Source organism: Megalops cyprinoides, chromosome 25 (assembly GCF_013368585.1).
Source record: "Megalops cyprinoides isolate fMegCyp1 chromosome 25, fMegCyp1.pri, whole genome shotgun sequence".
Taxonomy (NCBI): Eukaryota; Metazoa; Chordata; class Actinopteri; order Elopiformes; family Megalopidae; genus Megalops; species Megalops cyprinoides.
In genome coordinates, this window is record NC_050607.1 from 15,086,026 (window position 1) to 15,109,204 (window position 23,179).

The 23,179-nt window shown below is 44.5% G+C and overlaps 2 protein-coding genes across 2 annotated transcripts; both read right to left on the reverse strand.

Annotated features, from left to right (window-relative positions):
- Positions 1–3,669: 3,669 nt before the first annotated feature.
- LOC118771724 (patatin-like phospholipase domain-containing protein 2) lies at positions 3,670–8,741 on the reverse strand. The gene is made up of 9 exons (XM_036519730.1): positions 8,555–8,741; positions 7,293–7,525; positions 6,995–7,060; positions 6,460–6,669; positions 5,343–5,403; positions 4,872–5,099; positions 4,515–4,647; positions 4,089–4,196; positions 3,670–3,991 (listed from the first exon to the last, which is right to left on the reverse strand). The coding sequence occupies exons 1-9, from the start codon at positions 8,739–8,741 to the stop codon at positions 3,670–3,672; spliced, it is 1,548 nt and encodes a 515-aa protein (XP_036375623.1).
- Positions 8,742–10,702: 1,961 nt separating this feature from the next.
- LOC118772032 (patatin-like phospholipase domain-containing protein 2) lies at positions 10,703–22,726 on the reverse strand. The gene is made up of 9 exons (XM_036520271.1): positions 22,540–22,726; positions 20,011–20,243; positions 19,547–19,612; positions 15,144–15,353; positions 14,036–14,096; positions 13,391–13,609; positions 12,549–12,681; positions 11,963–12,070; positions 10,703–11,288 (listed from the first exon to the last, which is right to left on the reverse strand). Exons 1-9 carry the CDS (start codon positions 22,724–22,726, stop codon positions 10,985–10,987), a joined length of 1,521 nt encoding a protein of 506 aa, XP_036376164.1. The 3' UTR covers positions 10,703–10,984.
- Between the last annotated feature and the right edge of the window lie 453 nt (positions 22,727–23,179).

Genomic DNA, 23,179 nt, shown 5'->3' on the forward strand with positions numbered 1-23,179 from the left:
CCACTGCAGAAGTGTGACGTGGTGCATTGTGGGAACGGTGCTTAAAGGAGACGGTACGCGAAATTCTCAGCATTCACTCTCCTACAGGTTTTCACAAAACGTTATTTTATCAAAGGTCCCCATCTCAAATCCCACTTGTAAAATTAATGAAGTAAAAATACTTTAGATAATAAGAAATCGATATCTTTTTGTATTATTGGCCTTCTAGAAACTGTTTTCAGCATTATCTCAGCTAGGACCAGATGTGTTACTGAAATAATTTACCCGACCCAGAAAACAAGCAGATTTATTCAGTGAATGTCCTTACATCATATACGTTCCCCCTTACAATATACGTTCTAAGATTTTTTGTTTCTTTGTATAACCTGCTTCTTGTAAACATCTTCGCATCATTAAGGTGTTGCATCAGACTACCTTTTTTCCCCACAAACCAGCATGACTTAAATCTATGCTGTCATTCTCGATAATTTCACTCGACATTTTGGGTCTAACGCCTTGATCTTCCCCATAAAAGTATGATATGTATCACTCTGTTGAATTTTGCTGTACATTGAAACAAAGGTGACTTGTTATAAAATGAAATGTTTGGGGCTGTATCTTTTAATGATTGAGAATGAGTGTTTAAATGTCATTTTGGGAGTTCAGTAACTTTCTATCTTGCCAATACGAGATGAGCGCTGAGCAGCTGGTGTCATTTGCGTCTCTTCCATGATTGTTTTTTTTTTTTTGTATGAATGTTCTCTTGCTCTTTTATGAGCGGTGCATCAGCCAACCCAGTTACACAGACCGCAAAGGGAGATTTTGTTGACTGCGTACTCAAAAAGTGAGTGCATTCATAGTGGCCTTGATGGACTGGCAGGAATGTCTAGCAGTTACTAGGTCAACCTGGGAGGCAATCAGGGCCTCTCAGTGAGATCATGTGACCTGCATTTTGTTTTTCTTCTCCTGAATGCAGAGACAGAACTGCTAGAGACAAGAACCAGCAGAGACAGAACTGCTAACAGCAACCAAGGCATAATAGAACACATGCATATGGAGAGAGGTAACAACCACACTCTCAAGTACAGAGGTGTGGACCATGAGTCTCTCATTGAATCCTACAGGGCACCTTCATTCCCTGACATCCCCCGCTCCCCCACCCCTGGCCCACTTAGCTTATTTTATGTTGACCCAACATTGACTCTGGGCCTTCATGGCCTTGAAGAGTTAAAGCACTACCTCTGCCAGGAGGGGAAATATGGCTGTCTCCCAGGGGACCATTAATTGGCCACCTGTTCGTCCAAAGTTACAAAAAAAAAGGGCGCTGCTTAGGATTTATGTATATGAGCATCTGGTGACAAGGTAAGGAGGAAGTTAGACAGGAAGTCTGATTCAGATAATTTAGATACACAGATAGAAAAACAATACTAATATCTATTTGTATGTACTGAATAAATGAGTACATGTAAATATAGTGACACAAATCAAACTGATTACATGGCTGCAGAAAGGTACATTAAAAAAGAAGATGTTTTACCAGGCTCCATCACTGTTATCATTTTCCCCTACTTTTTTCACTGCGTTACATTACATTACATTACAGAATCATGCCATAAGACCCATATAAGACAGTGTGGGTATGAGTCAAAATAAAAATCTATAACACATTCAGCTCAAGTACAATAGACAAATATCAATTGTGCTCCTTGTTAGTGATTTTGAGGTGGATGTAATTTAAGGTTTCTTAGAATAGCAGTGATTAAGGTTGATGATGAACAATAGGGTTTATGGACACATGCATTTGGAACTGAAACCACATTTATCAATCTTTAATCAGCCCCTGCAAACCCTCATAGCATGAATGTGTTTTCTAGGATGACTTTAGTGTAATTAAAGAGCAAGCATCTTGGTTTAAGAATGTAGGGTATATGGCCTATGCAACCTGATAAGGTGGGGGTGGGGGGACTGTGTATGACTTTGCATGACCCCTCACCCTGACCAGGCCATAAAACAATACAGCACCGTCTGAAAATCTAGCTTTGTTTGCATTAAGCTTAATTTAAGAAAGCACAGGCATCCATGCCCAGCATTTAACATCTCAGATTAACATCTCAGGGGAGCTCGGGCAGTGGTCACCGAAAGGTTAGTAGAGATTCTTGAATCATTTGTCATACAATATACATCCTTATCCAAACAGGAAGGCATAAGTTTTTGACAAGCAACCTATTGTGTGCCCATGTGGAGTACGAGCCTACTGTCGAAGATTAACTCGTACGGAACCTTCAGGCTGGTTCAGGAGAGCAAAGCTTTATTCTCGTACTCTGGCCAGAGGAGAGCCAACACATACACAAACATACTATCTGCCAACTCTGTCCTGTACAGAGGACAGGCAGAATATATAGAGACCTTGCTGACAGTGAAACAGATGCACCACACTCAACAACCTCTTATTAAAGGCCAGAGACATGACGTAATCAAGTCTAGATTGCATACTTGTATGCCAGTTAAGCAGATGTCATCCCGTGCAGGGAAGGCAACTTGCAATTTGAGCTTTTCGCACTTATAATTAGCATACAACACATACACCATGGCCCAGCATCTTCCATTGATGGTTGCAATTTGTACAGTTCAGTCTAAGTTCACCTGCTTACACTTCTGCTATTCAAAGTTTATTCTTAGGTCATGCTCTGATAGTCATAACACTAGTTCATTCTTAGGTCACCCTCCTACAATGCCCTTTCATTTAATTTGATTTCCACACCTACAATACAAGCACAGCATGAAAAATGGAACTTTGCTCTGATAGGGGCTCTCTCTCTCTCTTACAGGGAACCCCCTTTGCTCTGGAAGGGGGTTACAGTCCTCTCACTGTTGCCTGCCCCCCCCCTCAAAAAAAAAAAAAAAAACCCAAAAAAACAGATGAGCTCAAGTTTTTATCTCTGAAAGCTTTAAGCATGAGAATTCTAACAGATCCATTTAGGATATGGATTTTTTTTTTAAGATATGGGTGGCTAAACAAGCTGTGGTTTCTTCTCAAGATCGCATTTATACGTGTGCCAATGCAAACCAATGGTTTGCTGTCTTGATATAAGAGATGGAGGATCTCCTGCTTAATTATGCATATCATTGCCCATTAAGCTCATGGGCATTTCGGACATTTTGGCATTTCACGGTATACATGGAGTGCGCCATGACTTAAACCCATATGTGAAACAGTTTTGGGATTGGCTGTAGAACAGGTTGGGGACACTACCCACATCCTGTAAACATGCATAGATGGACATTAGATCTGTGCATCACACTGGTCATGAACACACATACTCTGCTGAATAAACTGTGCCATGATGCAGTAGAAACATTCTAAAAGCAGAAGTAGGTCGACCACCCCAGGAAGGAGTAGGAGGGGGGGGGTCAGATGAGTAAACCGATTGCAACCTGGCTGGCACCCTGCCACACACAGGAAGTCAAGGAATGCTACCACGGAAACCTGGAGAAAAGAGGAACATGCCTAGCACACAGCACTCTCAACCCATTTCACTCTCCTCCCATAGCTCCAACTTTCCAAAAATACATTAGTCAACAAAACCCAGGGCCTGCAGCAAGATCATTTTATTTTTGCATTCTATGGTGAAGTACAACTTCAGGGTGGTTCACAGGCAGTTGCTGGGGTGTGTATGTGTTAGGGTGGGGTCACAAAGTTGGGTCGAAGGTCAAAGGACTCAGCCACCCAACAGCCCAAGTGAGACAGAGCATCCAGATCTCTTTGGGGGTGGGTGGGGCATCGGTCTTCCCTGTGAGCGTGGCCAGAGATCCGCTTAAGTGTGGGGGTGTGGCTTCCTGGGTTGAGACACAGGGCGGGGTTGGGGGAGGAGTTGGTGGGAGGGGCAGAGTGGTTGGGCAGTCCTGGTCACAGCTGTGGAACTCTATGGCAGAAAGCTGAAGATGTCCCACGTCCTTGTGCGACTCCCGAGGAGCCAAAGCTGAGGCCATGCTGACATACACGGGGGCCTCACTGCAGAACATAACGGCGTTACAGATTCACTCAGCCATCTCTCCTGCTGCTCAGAATGAACACAGTCACAATAAGCATGTCAACCATGCACACGTACCTGAGTGGCACTGGGCCTAATACCTTCCACACCTGCACATACATGACCCCAGCGACCCCAAACAGCCACTGCACATCCTCAGACAACTTGGGTATCCGTTGTGCCAACCTGACAAAGAACGTTCACGTAACGTTATTAAAGCGCCTGCACACCCCAGATGCACCCAGTTTGCAGTTCTTACCATTCTTATGCAAGCAATAGTGGGCTGACTTCACTTCACCAGCCTTATGACCATTACGATATTAAACATTCAACAATGTGGCAGATATTACTAATGCCTTGGGTAGTCACTGCAGCTTCAACACAATAACCACAAGACCAATGTAAGACTAACCACTAGGTGGAGATGTTCTGCCACATCTTTTGGTCGACGCAGTTCCCCGTGAGTGTGTGTACATGCACGCAGCCGATGCGGGGCGCCCTTACCTCTGAGCGACGGAGTAGGCCGACTCCACAGGGAGGGTGTAGGGGAGCAGCATGTAGGAGGCCATGCGCACAGGGAGCAGGTCTGTCACCTGGTTATACAGCCCGTGCTTCTCCCTGCATGCTTTGCAGAACACTGCCAACACAAGCAAGAACACAGTGAGGACATAGACACCACCTATACCCACATGGCCAATACATAGACACCAACCATACTCATACAGCAAGTACACAAATACAACATACATTTACACAGCCAATGCACACATTCAGTAATAACACCATTGACCCTCAGTCAAACACCATTAATACTCATACAGCAAACACACTATAAACTCAACCACAGCAGTCCTTACCTACCTTTTTTAATAGGGTGTGGAAGACAGTTGACAATCTCTAAATCCAGCCACCAGTGCTGCTTTAGCTGGGGGCAGAGTTTCCGTAGCAACTTCTCTTTGGTGGACTCTGTCTCTGTGGTGATGGCTGGTGGCGACTGGACATACTCTTCCTCAGAGCAGCAAGTGGGCGCGGGGACCTTGAACTCGCTCACATCCAGTCCCACAGATGGACACCCAAAACTCAGGAGGTCTGAAGCACAATCAATGAGACAAGCTGCAGTTATAAGCATACATCACAGTAACCAGTCAAACACCACAAGCTAATGACAAATCCCCCCCTTCAAAAGCCTGCAATCCATAGGGGCCTATAGCCAAATGGGCCATCATAATCCTTCCTCCAGTGGCACCCAAAACATCTTTAAACACCATTTCCTATCAGTAAGGAGAGGCAATCAATTAATCTCTGTCATGCTCTCCTCAAAGTCATACTCACTGTTCTCTTTGAGAAACTGCAGCCCATCCTTGTATCCATTCTGGCACATCTCAGCCAGAACCTGTCACAGAAAAGTAACCATATCCATTGCAGGATCACAAATATTAGTGGTGCTACACTATAACTGACAAACAGCATTTTTGTGTCAAATGAAAGCAAAGTGTGAGGAAGTTTGTTCAAAATCCATACTTTCTGGAATGGCTAGGTATGCTAGGTAATGCACCACACAAGATAATACCACTTAAGCAAGCTATTCAGAAGAAACTATAAATCATATGCAGTCTGAATTCTAACAGCAGGGATTGACAAATCGCGCTCTCCTCTCTCTCTCACACTCTCTCACACACACTCTCTCACACACACACACTCACACACACACACTCACACACACACACTCACACACACACACTCACACACACACACTCACACACACACACTCACACACACACACTCACACACACACACTCACACTCTCTCACACACACTCTCTCACACACACTCTCTCACACACACTCTCTCACACACACTCTCTCACACACACTCTCTCACACACACTCTCTCACACACACTCTCTCACACACACTCTCTCACACACACACACTCACACACACACACTCACACACACACACTCACACACACACACTCACACACACACACTCACACACACACACACACACACACACTCACACACACTCACACACTCACACACTCACACACACTCACACACTCACACACACTCACACACACTCACACACTCACACACACTCACACACTCACACACACTCACACACTCACACACTCACACACACTCACACACACACACTCACACACACTCTCAACACCATGAGAGTCAGACAGGGTCAACACTATACCTGCCAAAGGGAAACAGATGGTAAGATTTCTTTAATGAAGGAAAGCAGATAAGTTTTCTTCCCCTATTCTTTTACTGCTGTATCCTTGGCTCACATAACGGAACCCACTTCCGGGGTAAATGCAGTTCAACAAGCTTCTGCACCCACACCACCATTCTGGGGCGCCGTGCAGAGGGATTTAAGAAAAGAATACTTGCAGTTGTGTCTATGGAAACATGCCCTGGCCATTCACATGCGCAGCTCACCTCTGGGTCAGGTGGGAAGAACACCCGGGTGACCCGCTGCACGTTGCTGAGGGTGACCTGGAAGCTGACGTTGCCGACGCGCACCGTGTGGAAGTTGGCGGGGTTGTCGCGTGGGCAGATGTCGCTCTCGCCGGAGAACGGGGAGACGGTGATGGAGTTCCGCAGCTCGTGCAGCGGTAGGTTGTTGCTGAGGGCACCGTCCACGTACCGCTGAGAGGAGACAAAACGCGCACGTTGGCGCAAATTCTCAGTGCCGGAGAACCGCAGCCCACAGCCCACGAGACTGCAGGGTGTTAGGGGGAAAACCAATGCCATTTTTAAGGGTTCATGACAGCTGTGACCACAGCTCCTCTTTGCAGAACTCATTTTAATGCTGATTATTCAGAAATAATCATCCCTCTCAAGTCTGAATGGGGTGGAATAATGCTTTCACAGAATCACCTCAGGAAACTTCACTTCACTGTGAAAGGCTTCATTCCTTCAGTTTCACTGTATTAAAATCCCAGACATCACTTCTTGAGGGTTTTGAACTTACCACTCCACGGAAAGAGGGAGGGATCACTCCAGAGTAGACAGGAATGAAGCAGCTGCAGACCAGAGCCTGTGGAGAGACCAGACAGACACCTGTTCAGATCGCCTGCTGCTAGGGGAGAAACCAGCCCCACTAAGAGTGGTTTCAGTCCCTCTCAGAAATACGTGGAGGCATGACTGTGTGAAGGCTCCTGCTCTGTGGTCCCACTATCATCCTTCATCCGATCGTACCGCTATCACTTCAAAGCTTGTTGTGTGACCTACTGGGACAATGGAGCCCCCTGGTGGTCAGCCGCACTCACCTGGATGAGCTCCTCCCTGGAGGCGAACTCGGTGACCAGCACATTCTCCCCGTCGCGCACACGCGTCAGCGACACGCAGAGACGGCCGCTGGCCCGCAGGTGGGCGTCGGCTGGCAGGTCGCGGTTCAGCGAGTCGCGGACGGTCTTCACCAGGTTGAAGCTGGGGTGTAGCGGGCCCAGCCGCCGCTTCCTGGCGGCCTTCGCCATTCCCATCAAGTCCTCACAGCACTTGGCTTCAAGAGGCATTCGCACACAATGGGTGACATTCACTGGACTGGGTCAGAACTGTTTAAATGGGTCATATTACATTACCTTAGCAGCGCCTCTATTCAGAACTACTCGCATAGCCTGCAACTTTTTCCAATTGACGGAGCAATGACTGATGTTAAACATTTTAGTCTTATCGGCACTTTTAGATGGCTATATATACACATTTCTCCGGATGAATATTTATAAAAATACAGAAAACCCACTTTAAGATTAACCCTGCAAATAAATATCCAGTTGCTCACGACTGCGCAAAAATCAAAAAGTATTATAGTTCAGTAACCTGTTTCGGGCATTTTGCACGTTAGGTAAACAGACTTGTTCTCTTTATCTGCCCAGACTCAGAGTATTCAGAATATACTATATCATCCTATACATAAAGTACAAAGACAAGCGAATTTGGGATGGGACGCTCTCCACTACCCGACGATTTTTCGAAATTAAGTTACATGAGTTTTGTCGGTCAATGACGGGACACAATCCACCTGTTGACTTTCACGTGCGCCGAGTCAAAATTGGGTAATGTCAACCAAGCATCTGTGTGTGCTAGACCTCTTCGGGGTTGTCCTATATTTATAACTCCATTGCCCGTTCTTCTTTAAATATTATAGCCTACATTCATAAATAAAAAGTAAATAGGATTCCCAATCGCTGAATGCCTTATACTGAACGCATGTGTGACAAGAAATGGATCTATTCCTCAAACCAGCAGTTTTGGGAAGCGAATACACCTGCGTATCATTACAGCCAATTAGCTCTGTTGGCGCTAGTCATTGAGATAGATAAGAGATTGATTGATACAAAACATTCATGCATTTGATGCATTGATCAGATTGGATCAGTTTGGGGACAGGACGACCAGAGTTGGAGCTAAAGTCTGCTGGGTCGAGACTTTGATTACCAGTCTTGTTCATAATAGAAGATGAATTACTGTATATGAACACCGTCCAATTTGATATTGTGAGCAAGCGGTATGGGAGAAAAACGGACCCTACCCAAAGGCATTCCAATGGCCAGCACCGCGGCTGTAAGAGCACCTGATGAGGCCCCGCAGATCTTGTTAGCTTCTTTTATGATGAAAGGGGCTCGTTCCAAGAAACAGCTAGCAAGTCCGACGTAATAGACGCCCAGAAACCCGCAACCGGCTAAAGAAATGTTCCATTCTCCTTTTACGTCAATCATCTCTTAATCAAACGCTTAAATTTGCACGCAGGGGTTATTCAAAAAATAATTTCACAAAACGTGTAACAAGTTGTCATAACGGTGGGCATCATACGCAAACGCCACTGCTGGTGAAAGGCAAGCTGGCTTGGACCGGCGATGATGCGCGCATGCGACGTTCGGGAAACTTTTATACACTTGCTATGACGCGCTATTGGCTTACCCAGAACCCTTACCTTCCCATTGTTTTCATCCGCGGCCAATGGCCCACAGTCACTACATCCTATTTAAAATGTTGCCCAGTCAAGAGGGCCATCCGGTCAGCAAATCTAAGATCCGATTGTTCAACCCCAACCCTCACCCCAGCCATTTGGAGTAATTTTCATTCTGATCCAGAACCAGATGCTGACATTACACTGTCTTTGACATCAGAAAATAGCATAACATGCATGTTCACGAGCATCATTTAAGGGCAGAAGCTGTATCCACGCAGCTCCTGCACTAAGCGGACACTCATGAACACAGAATCAACTAAGGTAACTTTGTTATACTGTGGTTTTAACAACTTTACACCGTGGTCAATAACGTGGTTCATTTGATCATACCTCAGGCTGGATAATGAACCACAGATAATGACATGCTATCACCGGAACCATTTTGGGATTATTTTATGTTTAATAATGATGTTTAGTAAAGACTGAGGACACTTTCATGGGCAATGTAAATAAATGTCATTGGAATCGCTGCGCGTTTATTTGCCATACACTTCTTGTTTTTGGATTTATAGCTTCTGTGAGGCAATCCACATCGATAATAAACCCAATAAATCTAGAATTCCTTTCATTTGTAGATGTGCAATTTCAGAACTTAATAACCTCACACCAAAGAACATTAAGTTTACATTAAAGTGGGGAGATATATATATTCAAAAGAAATATACATATATATATATATATATATTCAAAATGGCAGAACATATACTATTACTCAACACTAGTGAGTCAAAAAGTGGTATTCAAGCTCTGGGACTTAATTGTTGACAATTGAAAGTACACACATACCCTTTGACATTTGCACACAAAAGAAGTTGTGATTATTAACCATAATAACATTTATTGCACAGACAGAGAGCGCAATCCCAGCCCAGTGAACACTTAACCTCATCACAAAGCTGTAGCAGCATTGTCACTTTGACAGAACAGTACAGCAATACAGTGAAAGTGCAGCGGATGGGACTGAGCGCTTCTCTTTTACAGTATGGAGTACAGTCATACAGTACTAATCCTGCCCGAAACGGAAACTAACACTGCATGTAACCTCCCGTTTCCCCAACAATTTTGGGGTTAAAGCTGAGGTAAATATTTCCTACAGGTTTGCATATTTTTGTTTTGACGGGTTATAAAAACTCTTCAGAGTTGATAGCTACAGCCATAGATAGACAAGGGCTACAAACAAGTGTGAAAAGACACAATCCAGCTAATTCACTGCTCTGCCAACGTAAGAATGAGAAAAAGGCAGTGTGGGATTAGAGGGTTGGACCACAGCAAGGCACTGTACCTCTCCTGCTACATGAACAAAAAAACATATATATATATAATTGTGTTATCAAGGATATAATACATTAAGAAGCTGAGTTTGCCTTGATAACACCATCTGAAAAGCTAACAGTAAAATGTGACAATAATGTAATGTTATGGACACATTTGTGAGAATGTTATGTATTAATACGAATTTTCCCTGCATCTGAACCCCATTTCACATTTTTATAAAGTCCTTCAAAGTGTTTGGCGTGCACAGAAGTGTTAAAGGCACTTTGAGACAGCTTTAAGGCACTGTGTGTCTACAAGGCCTCTGCTCGTAAAGGTGACAGAGGCATAGCCAGATATTTTTGTGAGCATTTGGGAAAATGCTGCTGGAAAACTGTTTGCAACACAAATTAATATCTGTAATACAGAGCGACAACAACAGCAAGGTGTCAAGTTATCAAGTCAGACAGAAAAAGTGAGGTCAAAGTATATTTACAAGAGACACATAAATCTTTGGTTTGAGTGAGTCCCAGCACCTCTGTCCATTGAATTAAGTGTTTTTGCCTGCGCCTGCTGTGACTGGTGGGGTGTCATAACCGTAATTTGATCCATCCATATCAATATCTTGCCTATGGTTCCAGCTCCTAAAATGAGGTCACACAGCAGTCATAACCATACATTTAGTGTAACAATACAGAGAGGGGTCACATGGTCAAAAGGTCACAAGGTCACAGCTGGTCATAGGTGGCAGCCATGAAACCAGCTGTGGGTCTTTGGTGAAAAGTCTGTGTATTCGGGGCTGTGGGGGTCAAACTCGTCTTCCGAGCCAACGAAGAAGCAGATCTGCCTGGGGGCGTGGCTGGGGGTCCTGGGGCTGATGGAGGGACTGGGGGTGGGGGGCAGGGGCGGGGAGCTGGCGAAGTCCCAGTAACAGGTAGGGAGGTCCACAGAAGAGAGCGGCTGGTATGGGTTCTGTTCCATGTGGGGCCCCGACAGATCCAACGTTGGGGGTACACTCAGGCACTTCCGCAGAGATGCCTCACTGGAAAAACAAACCCATTAATTCATCCATGCAATGATTCGTGGATCCCCAACACTAAAATGAGTACAGGTCTGTCATGCTTGATGCTGTAAAAAACATGTTTAAAATGCAACTACAATGTAGAGAACAATGTTAAAATGCAACTTATGCATTTCAATGAAAGATTCTGGTAATAGTTTAATTCTTACACCCATGTTTTGCCCTGTAATTAAATATCTTGCAATAGTTAGAGTGCAATACTTGCTTAGTGTGGGAATAAGAACTGAATGCACTCAGTATATGTGCCATATCAATGTATGAACCATTGTAGGAGGGGCACAGCAGGTTCTTCAGCTCAAAGGCTCGACTGCAAGTAAATCTCTGCATTAAAAAGCCTTTTCCATGTTTACATTTACATTTATTCATTTGGCAGACGCTTTTATCCAAAGCGACTTACATAGGTTACAGTTGTTTTACAATGTTATCCATTTATACAGCTGGATATTTTTACTGAGGCAGTTGTGGGTTAAGTACCTTGCCCAAGGATACAGCAGCAGTGTCCCAGCGGGATTGAACCGGCAACCTTTCGGTTATGAGTCCTGCTCCTTAACCACTATGCTACACTGCCGCCCACTATGTTACCCTTGCTTGTTAGAAGGTTGTAAGAGGTGTGACTCCATGCATGACTTTCTCACCTGGCTGGATCTGGGCCTGTTCCTTTCCATGCCTGCTTATACACAGTGCCCGCCATGCCACAGAGCCACCGCACGTCTTCAGTCACGTCCGGAATCCACTCCACCAGCCTAGCACACAATACATTACCGTTACAGCACTGACATACCCTTTATTACTGTTACAGCACTGACATACCCTTTATTACTGTTACAGCACTGACACACCCATCATTACTGTTACAGCACTGACATACCCTTCATTACTGTTATAACACTGGCACACCCTACACTACTATTACAGCACAGACACACAACACATTATTGATATAGAACTGAAAAATAACAGAGAACATTACTGTTACAGCATACTACACTAAAATCATCAGGCTACTCTGTTATCTACTGGAACAGCCTGGTAACTTGACCATGACAACTCACATGAAAAATATTAATCCCTCATCAGGTATCCATAGTTGATAGAACTGTAATTTCAGGCAGTAACCACTAGGTGGAAGAATTGTGCCATGAGAATTCTTTTTTGGCTGAGCAGCTGAGAGGCAGTTCCCCAAGAGTGTGTGTACATGCATGCAGCCGATGGCGCTCTTACCTCTGAGCGACGGAGTAGGCTGACTCCACAGGGAGGGTGTAGGGGAGCAGCATGTAGGAGGCCATGCGCACAGGGAGCAGGTCTGTCACCTGGTTATACAGCCCGTGCTTCTCCCTGCATGCTTTGCAGAACACTGCCAACACAAGCAAGAACATAGTGAGGACATAGACACCACCTATACCCACATGGCCAATACATAGACACCAACCATACTCATACAGCAAATACACACACACTATCAACACTCACACATCCAATATACACACACCACCTATACTCACATGGCCAATACACACCCAATACACAGATACCAACCATGCTCATACAGCCATTACACAAACACCTATCAACACTCACACAGCCAATACACAGTCATAACACAAATACTATCAATACTCATACAACAAATATGCAAGTGCAGTCAAAACAACCTCAATACTCAAATAGTCAACCCAGTCATTACACAAACACTAAGATGCTCACACAGCCAAAAACACACACGCAAGACAACTTCAAACCAGAAGAGAGAGAACATTCTAAACTAGGATATAACAGAAAACACAGTATCACAATATTAGGTTATGCAAAAACATGCCACACAAACATGCCAGTGTCAAAAACATAACTTCAATGCAGACTTGACAGAAAGCAATCAGCATACTGTCCTCAGAAGACAAAACTACAGGGCTTCTTTAATGCTAAATCTTTGTGAACAATTACAGGACTGGACACGGGAAAAGCATGTAATATGACCTCACAGCAGCTACAGATAAGAAATTACATGATCAGCACAAACCAGCAGGGCCCCATTGAAACCCGCTGGGTAAGAAAGCTCCACCTGCCTTTTTTGAGTGGGGGCGGCAGGTTGTCCACAATCTTCTCGTCCAACCACGAGTGCTGCTTCCGCAGGAGGCGGAGCCTCCGCAGCACCCACTCCTTGGTGGTCTCCGTGACGACGGGCTCCTGGCAGCTACTCATTCCGGAGCAGCAGCAGGCGGGAGCGGGGTGCATGGCGTCCCCCACAGGGGGGCCCGCAGACGGACATTCTAGCTTCAGGAGGTCTGAAACAGATCGGCAAACAGTCAGCCACAGCCAATACCTGATAGAACCAGCCTGCACGATGTCGAAAGCCCCAAACATCTAGCAGAATCACTGAAGATACACCCCAGAGCACCATCACCTGAAACTACATAATCATCTCAGTGATCATTTATACTGCAGCAACAGCTTCATCATACACCTTAAATAACTCATTATATTCCCCTGAACAATTTACTGAGTCACAATCTTGGCACAGACTAGTATCTTGATATCAGATTGTAATGCTTTGATGTGGCCACTAGAAAGCAAACATTCCTGTATTAAATGTACAGTATATACCTGAAGTGACAGAGACAACAGCTTGTGTATATTGCAGTTGACCATGTGATCCCCTGGCACTTGAAGCAATGAGTTTTCATATCTCACACAGAGAGAAGAATCCTTACTGTTCTCTCTGAGGAAGCGAAGAGCATCCTTGTAGCCATTCTGACACATCTCTGCCAACACCTGTCCCAGAAAACAGATCAAATCCATGTTAGGATGGATGATTACATGACCAACGATGATTTGGATTCATCTCGCAATACGATGAACTCCATTCCCTCCTGGTCAGCACGATTATTGTGGGCAGATCGGCAAATAGTTTTCCATATCAGCACCCCTGCTGGTCATACTACATTTACACTAGAACTGTATGGGCATGGTTTTACCCACAATCCTTTCAGTCTCCCATCTAATGGAGTGAGCCGTGACCCATTCTCTCACCATTACTTTGGATTTGTTTTCCATACTGAATCCAACTGTAGTGAAACTATTAATCTGGATGACTGGAGATCCGGCGGCCTGTTGCAGTTTGGTTTGCTCCCTCTTTTACTAGTCTTTGAGTATGACATTCACAGACCTTTTCCAGAACAGCTATCCTGCCACTGATTGCTGCCATTTATTGTCGTCTCCTGTCAGCTGTCAAATGTCATTGTCAAGTGTTTTGAGTCACCAGCGAGGGGTAGAGTGAAAGGAGTGCATCTCCTTCAGTCGTTTAAAAGAGAGTATATCTTGATCTCACATATGATTTTGGGCATCTTCTTAGACGTTATACCCAGAGTCACAACAAGCCGCATGTTGCAATAACGGTGCATTCACAACACTGAGAAAACACCTGGCAGGCAGATTCAACATTCTGGCTGATCTGAGATCACTTAAAACAGTGATTCTCAATCCTGCTCCTGGGGCCCCCTGCTCTGCATGTTTTCCATCTTTCCCTGCTCTACCTACCTGACTGAACTCATCAGCAGCACTTCTGATTAGCTGAGCACACCTAATCAAAAGCATGTTAATCACACTAATTTCAATCAGGTGTGCTTGGAGCAAGGATCGACAGAAGATATGCAGGACAGGGGGGCTCCAGGAGTAGGATGACTTAAAACAGAATGTAACTAAGGGGTTTGCAGTAGTATTGCTGGGATTCCACGGGAGAAGTCATGTTCCTTTGGGCCATGGAATCGTCTATTCTATGGGGTGTATGTTAGTGAGTGTGTGAAGATTTCGGAGGCTCACCTTAGGCTCAGGGGGAAAAAGTGCCCTGCTGAGGCGGTACATGTTCCCCAGGTTCATCTGGATGCTGGTGTTGGTGAAGCGCACCTCGTGGAAGCTGGAGGAGCTGTCCCGCGGGCAGATGTCGCTCTCGCCCGAGAAGGGCGAGATGGTGATGGTGTTCCTCAGCTCGGACTGCGGCAGGTTGTTGCTGATGCCGCCATCCACGTAGCGCTGGCAGGAAGAGAGGGGGGAATCAGCCGTGCCTCTCCAAAACAAAACATCCCTGTTTATTTTACATGCAAGAGGTTGTTCACGGGAACTACATCTCTGATAAACTTCCTATCCACAGAAAAAAGGGAAAACAAAACAAAGTTGAGGATGTGGGGGTGGACTGAAGTACCGTGCATCCGAAAATGAGCAACATCTGCTTCATCTGCTATGTTTACATATTCACAATATGCCTTCAAAAAAATGACAAAAATGCAGAGCCTTCATAGCTTCATAGTCATGTGAGTAATTATAGCAGAGCTGAAGTGATTAGCTTGTGTGAGTCCTGCATAAAGCCTTAGGTAGCGGGTAGCAGGTAGCCGAGCAGTTGCAGCAGCTACGTCGTTCCCCCGAGACCTGGTTAAGTAGCGTTGTTGCCGACAGGCTAAGGGCAATTTGCCTTTAGCTCAACTGGTAACAACGCTGGCTGTAAGGGGTGACCCACATACTGACACATACATAATGACACCCCACAATGTCACGGGTGGATTAGCCATGACGCCCCAGTGCTGTTTGAAGCCACAGGCCTCTTGGGTATGAAGAGAGGCAAGCCTAAGGCAGTACATTTGGTAATTCTACATCGGATGAAAAGGGGGAAACAAGTAAAAAAAATCTTAACATTCTGTCTTCTTGTTCCTTTCGTTCTACATTGTAAGGACTGTAGTTACGCAAACCTTGGCTACTCTCCAGAATGTCTACAAATTAGGCCCACATTCACTGTGGTATATAAGCACTTCTCATCACTCCAGTTCAGCTTCTTGCATTAATGAGTATAAGTGTGACATTCAGCAAGCCTTCCCAGGTTTTCTAAATCTCTTTGGAGAAATCACAGTAAGATAAATAGTGGAAGAAGAGGTGTAAGATATAACACCTAATACCGAACTGTGTTCTTTTTCCTGTCATTTTTTTCTAAAAGTGTTCATTTAAATGTTAACATAGCAGAGCCAGAAAATATTATCATTTTATTAACTTTCTGGTATTACCTTCAGGAAAACATGCAGGGATTTGAGAAGTCTCAGCTCTAGTTTCATGGAGGGCACTGAGTCCACCTAGTCAGGTCGGCTAGGTCGGGTCATACATTGACACATATTCAATCGGAGTCTCACACTTACATAATGACATGATCTCAGCCTCACTCTTTTCAGGTCAAATGCAAGTAATACCATCAAAAAAAGAAACTTGGATCAAGCAATGTGCAATTACAATGAGCTTAAGATTCCGAACAAAAGAATTAAACTTACTCTGTTTGCCAACACCCGGTAAGACTAAACCGTGCAAATTTGGCAGATGTTAAATATAGAGCAAATTCCCAGACATTCAGATAACGTATTTTTGGTGCAGTCCTGCTCAAACAACTCAAACAAAGAGAAGAATTGGGGCATTTGGCTCACATCGCATTTTTGGAAACCACTTGATATAAAATGTATTCTAGTATGGGCAATTTGACAGGACTGGCACGCTCAGGCAGTCATACACTGCTTCAAATTCGTAGACCTGTAGTTATGTGACTATCATGAGTGTGAAATTGGGGCAGAGGTAAGGAAAGGGCCATGCTACGGGCAAGACGTGTCTCTACCGATTCTTAGCAAACTTGGCTTCGATCCTGGACTTTTGTGCCTTCTCACACAGTCCTAATTCACAGAGTGCAAATCACATGCTGGCTAATTGGTTTTTTGGCTTCTTTGCAAGAAACGTTTCTCTGTGATGCAAATTTCCCTTTCCAAATGGAAACAGCGTTTTTGTGGGGGACTCCGTAAAATTATAAGGGAATAATACAGACACAGCATAGGCTGGATAAAAGAAAACAGGTAAAGAAGCTTTACAGAGATAGAGCCATTAATAAATTCATCATGCCAGCTGCCAGGTATGTGATCTGCAGCTGATCAAAAGAGCACTATGAAACAGCTGGCAGCTAAATGCTGAGGCAATGAGTATGTTTAACCTTGAAGACTCCAATCAAGACAATTATACCGTAAATGAGATCCTTGCAACAAGATCCCGGGAAGCGTAGTGTCAGGGAGGTTACAGGAAACATACTGTAAATGAAATGCTGGGAAATGTAGTTGAAAGGAGGTCCTTAGAAGTGTAGTGTATGAGGCTCAGAGGCACAGTGTAGAAGAGGTTGTAGGAGCTGTGTTGTTAATGAGCTATGGGAAGGATTAGAGTGTGAATACTGCCGTGGGTGAGTCCTTGTTAATGGCTATTGAGAACAGCGGTTCACATGGTCATAGGGTGTGTGAAAGTGGGTTCCTGGAAGCCAGATGTTCTAGCATAAATGTAGCTAAGATGTAATACCACTTCAACTGAATTTTTGATTATCCGTAACGTCATGCAGTTATTCTTTGCCTTCCAGAAACTTTCAAAGTTCGTATAAATAAGGAAAAAAATAATTACACTTTTGATTTATAATTCCTTTGCCCTAAAATCTGTCTAAACCCACCTACAATGTGTGAAAAAATACACGTCAAAGCTTAATCAATCCTGGCACCAGTAAAACAGATACAACATTACAACATTTTTAACCTACTAGCCCCAATCCAAGCTTGGAATAGGACCAGTATTATTGTGCCATGTCAAACAAATATATTGGAGCAATTACATCAACCTCAGCAAGGGCTGCAACCTTGAACTAAGGCTACTGGAGCACTGACCTCTAATAGCACCTGAACAGCTGTTTTAAACTGGTGAAATTATGAAAGCTGTTTCAGGTCTCATGGAGTTCAACAGTTGCATTGAACCCTGGCTCACGTTGTTGAATCTGGACACCTGACAGTCAGCCTCTTTGGTTAAAATCATCTTGTGGTGAGAAACACCCACAAAAATCAGGTCATTTTACGTAACCATGCAACTACATTTGATCGACGATCATTTTTTTCCTTAGTGTGCTCAATGTTGAAGCTCAGTGAAAACCCACTGTGAAAGACGTTTTTTTACTGCACATTAAAAGACACGTTAAACAAGGCCAACCCTACATTCAGAAGAACCCAGAACCTCCATAATAATCAACAGTACTGCTTTCCATCAATTCACTTGATCAAAAATACACAAACCTCATGAACTTAAAAATGTTTTCACTGAATGTTGATATGGAGCTACAAGGGATGCAAAAAGGGGTGTACTGATTTATCCCACAGCTTAAAGGTGCCCTTTGGCAACACAGGAGATGAAGAACAGAGAACCTAAACAAATGAGAATTGAGTAGTCTAATGCAGCGCTTCTCAAACCTCTCCTGGAGGACCCCTTGCCCTGCATGTTTTAGATCTCTCCCTGCTCCAACACAGCTGATTCAAATGATCAGCTCGTTATGAACTCCTGAAGCTGCTTAATAACAAACTGATCACATAAATCAGCTGTGTTGGAACAGGGAGAGACCTAAAACATGCAGGACAAGGAGTCCTCCAGGAGAGGTTTGAGAAACGCTGGGCTGAATGGATTTGCTGAGTTAATAATAGAAATAACTGGTTTCAGCAGCAACGTTCCAAAATAGTAACATTTGACAACATGCGTAGGCATTGGCAAACGCGGACAAAAGCACTTTTCTGCTGTCATATTTACACACGGTGCGGGAACTCAGTCCATGTTCAGAGCATGTGACCACAGACTTCCCACTTCCTGTTTTAACACCTGCGGTGGTCCTCGTGAGCTGCTGTCACACGCTTCGGTTAACATGCGAATGAAACGGAGGGGAGCTAAGCCGAAACACAACCTACAAGTCGCCTCTCCACACAGACGACAGTCGGAGCCCCAAAGGACAGAACTTCCATGTAACAGCGGGCACTGCCTCTGAGACTCTTCCACAACAGCCATCGTAGAAGGACCATCAGAAGGACGGGCACGCCTGTTTAGCTCTGCGCAGGTCTCAACTGCCCCTGCTGCAACCGAAAACGACCGGTTTCACTGTTGCCATAGCAACCGTCGCCGCGGAAACACAAAAGCCATTGCTTTGCGTACGTACGTTTGGCACGTATAGTTCTGGGTTGTGTTCCCTCTGTTGCCTTGGAGGGCACATATACTGACCTACATGTATGGGAAGTCCCTACAGTGAGTAAATGATTGACTTGCATGTTTCTCACTGGCCTGCTAGCTGAACTGGTAGTTTGCCAGGCCAGACAGAAAGCCTGTTCCTGTGCATGCTCAGTGGAGGGGTGGGCACTTACCACTCCTTGGAAAGAGGGGGGGATCAGACCGCAGTAGATGGGGATGAAGCAGCTGCAGACCAGAGCCTGTAGAGAGACCAGAGAGGGACCTGTTCAGTTCCCGTGCTGCTGGAGGAATAACCGGCCAGCTTAAACCCCGTCTGGACCAGACAGTGGGCAAGAGTCCAGTATGGTTCTAAAACATCAAGTTAAACTAAAGAAACCATCTACAATGTGCAAGCTGAAGTCAATTATTCTTCTGAGCTCAGAATACTTGCACTATACCTGTCTCAACTTGTGCCTTAATGTCTTCTCACGAGTATTGATCATAGCTATGCTTAACATACACCAACATCAGTGCTGCCAGAGCTGCAGTAATAGTTCAACATGGTGGCAACTGTCTAGGCGACAAACTGGTATTGCATACAGGTCGCAGTGAGCATAGGCTGTGAGCAGTGGAGCCCCCTGGTGGTCGGCGCGCTCACCTGGATGAGCTCCTCCTTGGAGCTGAACTCGGACACCAGCACGTTCTCCCCGTCGCACACGCGTGTCAGCGACACGCAGAGACGCCCACTGGCCACGACGTGGGCGTCGCTCGGCAGGTCCCGGTTCAGCCCCGCCCGCAGGACCTTCACCAGGTTGAAACTCGGGTGCAGCGGGCCCAGATTCCTCTTTCGGGCCTCCTTGGCCATCCCTATCACATCTTCACAGCACTTGTCTTCAACGGACAAACAGAAAAAAAGACCCCGTGAGCCATTAGGCAGGTCATAATATCATAAATTGAAACTGTCAATAAAATCTGATTTGCTGGAGATTATTTTATTACTTTGCCTCCTTCATGGGGGTGACAGGAACAAATAAGAATATACACTGGATAGTAGCCTTGTATTTCTTTACTTTATTGTTCATGGGTTGATATGGTTTAATGTTGATACATTTTTATGGTCTGAAAGCACAGAGTTTCTCAATAGGCTGCAATGAGAACATAATCTGCTCCTATTAAAAACATATTTCTTTTTCGATTTGCTGCCATGGGTTCACCGCTTGTTAATGGCCTTCCTGAAAACTGAGATCCTAACCGATAATTCCTCTCTGATTAGCGTTTACACCTTTGGTGACATATTTGAGTTAGCTATGCTTGCCAGCAATCTACCGTCATTTCAATGATGCAGGTAGTATTTTCACTGCATTTCATTGGCTTTGTACCTGTACTCTGCACAATGACAATAAAGTTTAATCTAATCTAACCTAATTTTGAAACTGTTGAATGTTTGGACTCATCTTTTTTTCGAAATTGTTATATGATCTTTTATCAGTGGACCAAATCATATGCATTCCTACGACAGAACTACGACAACCGCAGATAAACTCATACGCATTCCAAGAAAGTATACGTTTGCCCAAAGCACACCCGAAAATGCACAGAAAACATATTGCGTAACAGTGGTTAGGGACCATGTAACATGATACACTCGCCGAGAACGGAGATAATGTTACGAAGTGACCTACGCTTCTGAGAAAGTCTTATCTGGGAAAAATAGCCCAGAAGCGCACAGTGAGCGTGGCCCGATAGCGCGGACTCCCATACATGTCATTGACTCACAGTGAACTCGGACACCTAAGCAGAACCCAGAGACCCACCTAAGTCCTCCTTTCCTCGGCTTACACCTCAGCAGCCAATGACATCCAGAGCAAACAGCGATCGTCTCACGCGAGGGAATCCGCTGTACCACTATCGGTCAGTGCAGCGCCCTGACTCTCTAAACAGCTCACTCCCAACAACACTCCCCTCAAGGTGACAGAGCAAAACCGGCAACAGATACCCGCAAGATCCGACCATTTCTGTTCAAATGCCTTAGAGATTTTGAGGGACAAAATAGGAATTGCATTGTATTTCAGTGTTATTAAAATGTAAATTCAGCGATGCGGATCACTAGGCTATGCGACTATTTCACTTAATTAACTAATTACCAGTCATACCTCCTCCTTTGTTGTCCATATGAGTGATAACAGTGTATAGTTGCTTGTGTAAATAACATACGCATACATCGGCATGGTCGAAAATATTTTCTCTAAAGTGTATTTTTAGGTGATTCCTGGTTGAAGAAAGTGAAACTGTTCTGCAGTTATATAACCTGAACATTACTCTACGGCATTTAGGGAATACTATACTCAACATACATAAAAATAACTAAGGCAGAAGTTGAGACTAATTTTGTGTGGACAGTATAAACCTCCATTGAAAGCGACACAGTCCCAGATGCATAGATCGAAAGAGGGCCAGCAGACGACGGGTGTGAGCAAATTATTCCGTCACGTTGGGTGACCGGTGGGTTCAGTCTGAAGCGGGCGGGCGCCACATTTAGTACGAGCCGGACGAGTACGAACTCTCCAAACATCGTTGACCGTGACTAACTCAACAACAGCTTTCTTGATGTTGGAAATAATAAAACGTGGTGTTACGAGGTCGACACGCAAAAACAAAAGTAATGAAACAGTTTTTTTTAGTTGGATGTACTACTCACATAATTCCGATCCCTGTGTAAATTATGCTGTGCCCACATGGAAGCATCTAGCACTCTCAGTCAAGAAACCCAAAATATATCTTATGCAAAAACCCCGACATATCCACGAGACAGACCTATATTTTCTAATAATATAAAAAAATGGAGGTCAAAATTACACGAGGAGGGATGAAGCCCAACAAAAACGGTGAGAATGTGGAATCGGAACCTCTGTAATTCGATGCACTCCATAAAATCATTACTCGCCGATTAAAAATCATTTGGAACTATCTGCACTCATGACCAATGCAGACATATGGATGCAAGATATTCGGTTTTTAGAACAGCATCCTATTTTAAGACAACGTATTCAGGGTCAAAGGTCTTAATGAGGATATTTCACACTGCTCCACTCTTTAACGTTTTACTTCTGATCAGAATCTGTTAAACACAAAGAAAAACTTTTCTAACCATGCAAACGTATGGGACTATGCTTAAGGGTAAACCTACCTATGGACGCACCACTGGCCAGCACCGACGCTGTGAGCGCACCAGCTGAAGCCCCGTAGATTTTTGAGGCTCCTTTAACAAGGTAGGGTGCTTGTTCCAATAGACAACTGGCAACACCGATGTGATAGATACCCAAAAACCCGCAACCGGCAAAAGAGATATTCCATCCATCTTTTAGGTCAAACATCTCTCCGAAAACCGACCTTACCAAAACAGCAACGCTTCTCCAAATTACCCACTTTGTGTTTACTTAAAAACCGTACAAATATTCAGACAAGTAAAACGCCTTTGTCATAATTTTACTTCGAATCACTCTCTGTACAATAAACTACATTGCTCGCAAACCAGCGATCTCAGGACACTTTTTACAGTGATTCGGGAACGTCTTGTACTTCTTCATGTGATCCATGCTTTGTACGTAACCCTCTTCTTTCCTTCCCACTAAACCACGCGCTAGGTGTAGCCAATGGGGTGCGCGGACCGCAGCTCTCCTCACGCTCAACAACTCCCCGCTCATTATATATTCTATACGCTCCTATTTTTTGTGTATGACAGTATTCCGAGTGGTAGGTCATCTTTTGTTACACATGCACCGCGAAGAAAGCATCTTCATGTCCTAAAAACATACAAAATTAATTTT

Excerpts from the sequence above, each read along its gene's own strand:
- LOC118771724 (XM_036519730.1), bottom strand. The coding sequence starts at position 8,741 with ATGATTGACGTAAAAGGAGAATGGAACATTTCTTTAGCCGGTTGCGGG. Across the intron at positions 4,197-4,514 it reads GCCTACTCCGTCGCTCAGAG|GTTGGCACAACGGATACCCA; the intron begins GTAAGGGCGCCC and ends GTTCTTTGTCAG. Across the intron at positions 3,992-4,088 it reads TTAGGCCCAGTGCCACTCAG|TGAGGCCCCCGTGTATGTCA; the intron begins GTACGTGTGCAT and ends TATGTTCTGCAG.
- LOC118772032 (XM_036520271.1), bottom strand. The coding sequence starts at position 22,726 with ATGTTTGACCTAAAAGATGGATGGAATATCTCTTTTGCCGGTTGCGGG. Across the intron at positions 15,354-19,546 it reads CCCCCTCTTTCCAAGGAGTG|CGCTACGTGGATGGCGGCAT; the intron begins GTAAGTGCCCAC and ends TCTTCCTGCCAG. Across the intron at positions 12,071-12,548 it reads GCCTACTCCGTCGCTCAGAG|GCTGGTGGAGTGGATTCCGG; the intron begins GTAAGAGCGCCA and ends ATTGTGTGCTAG.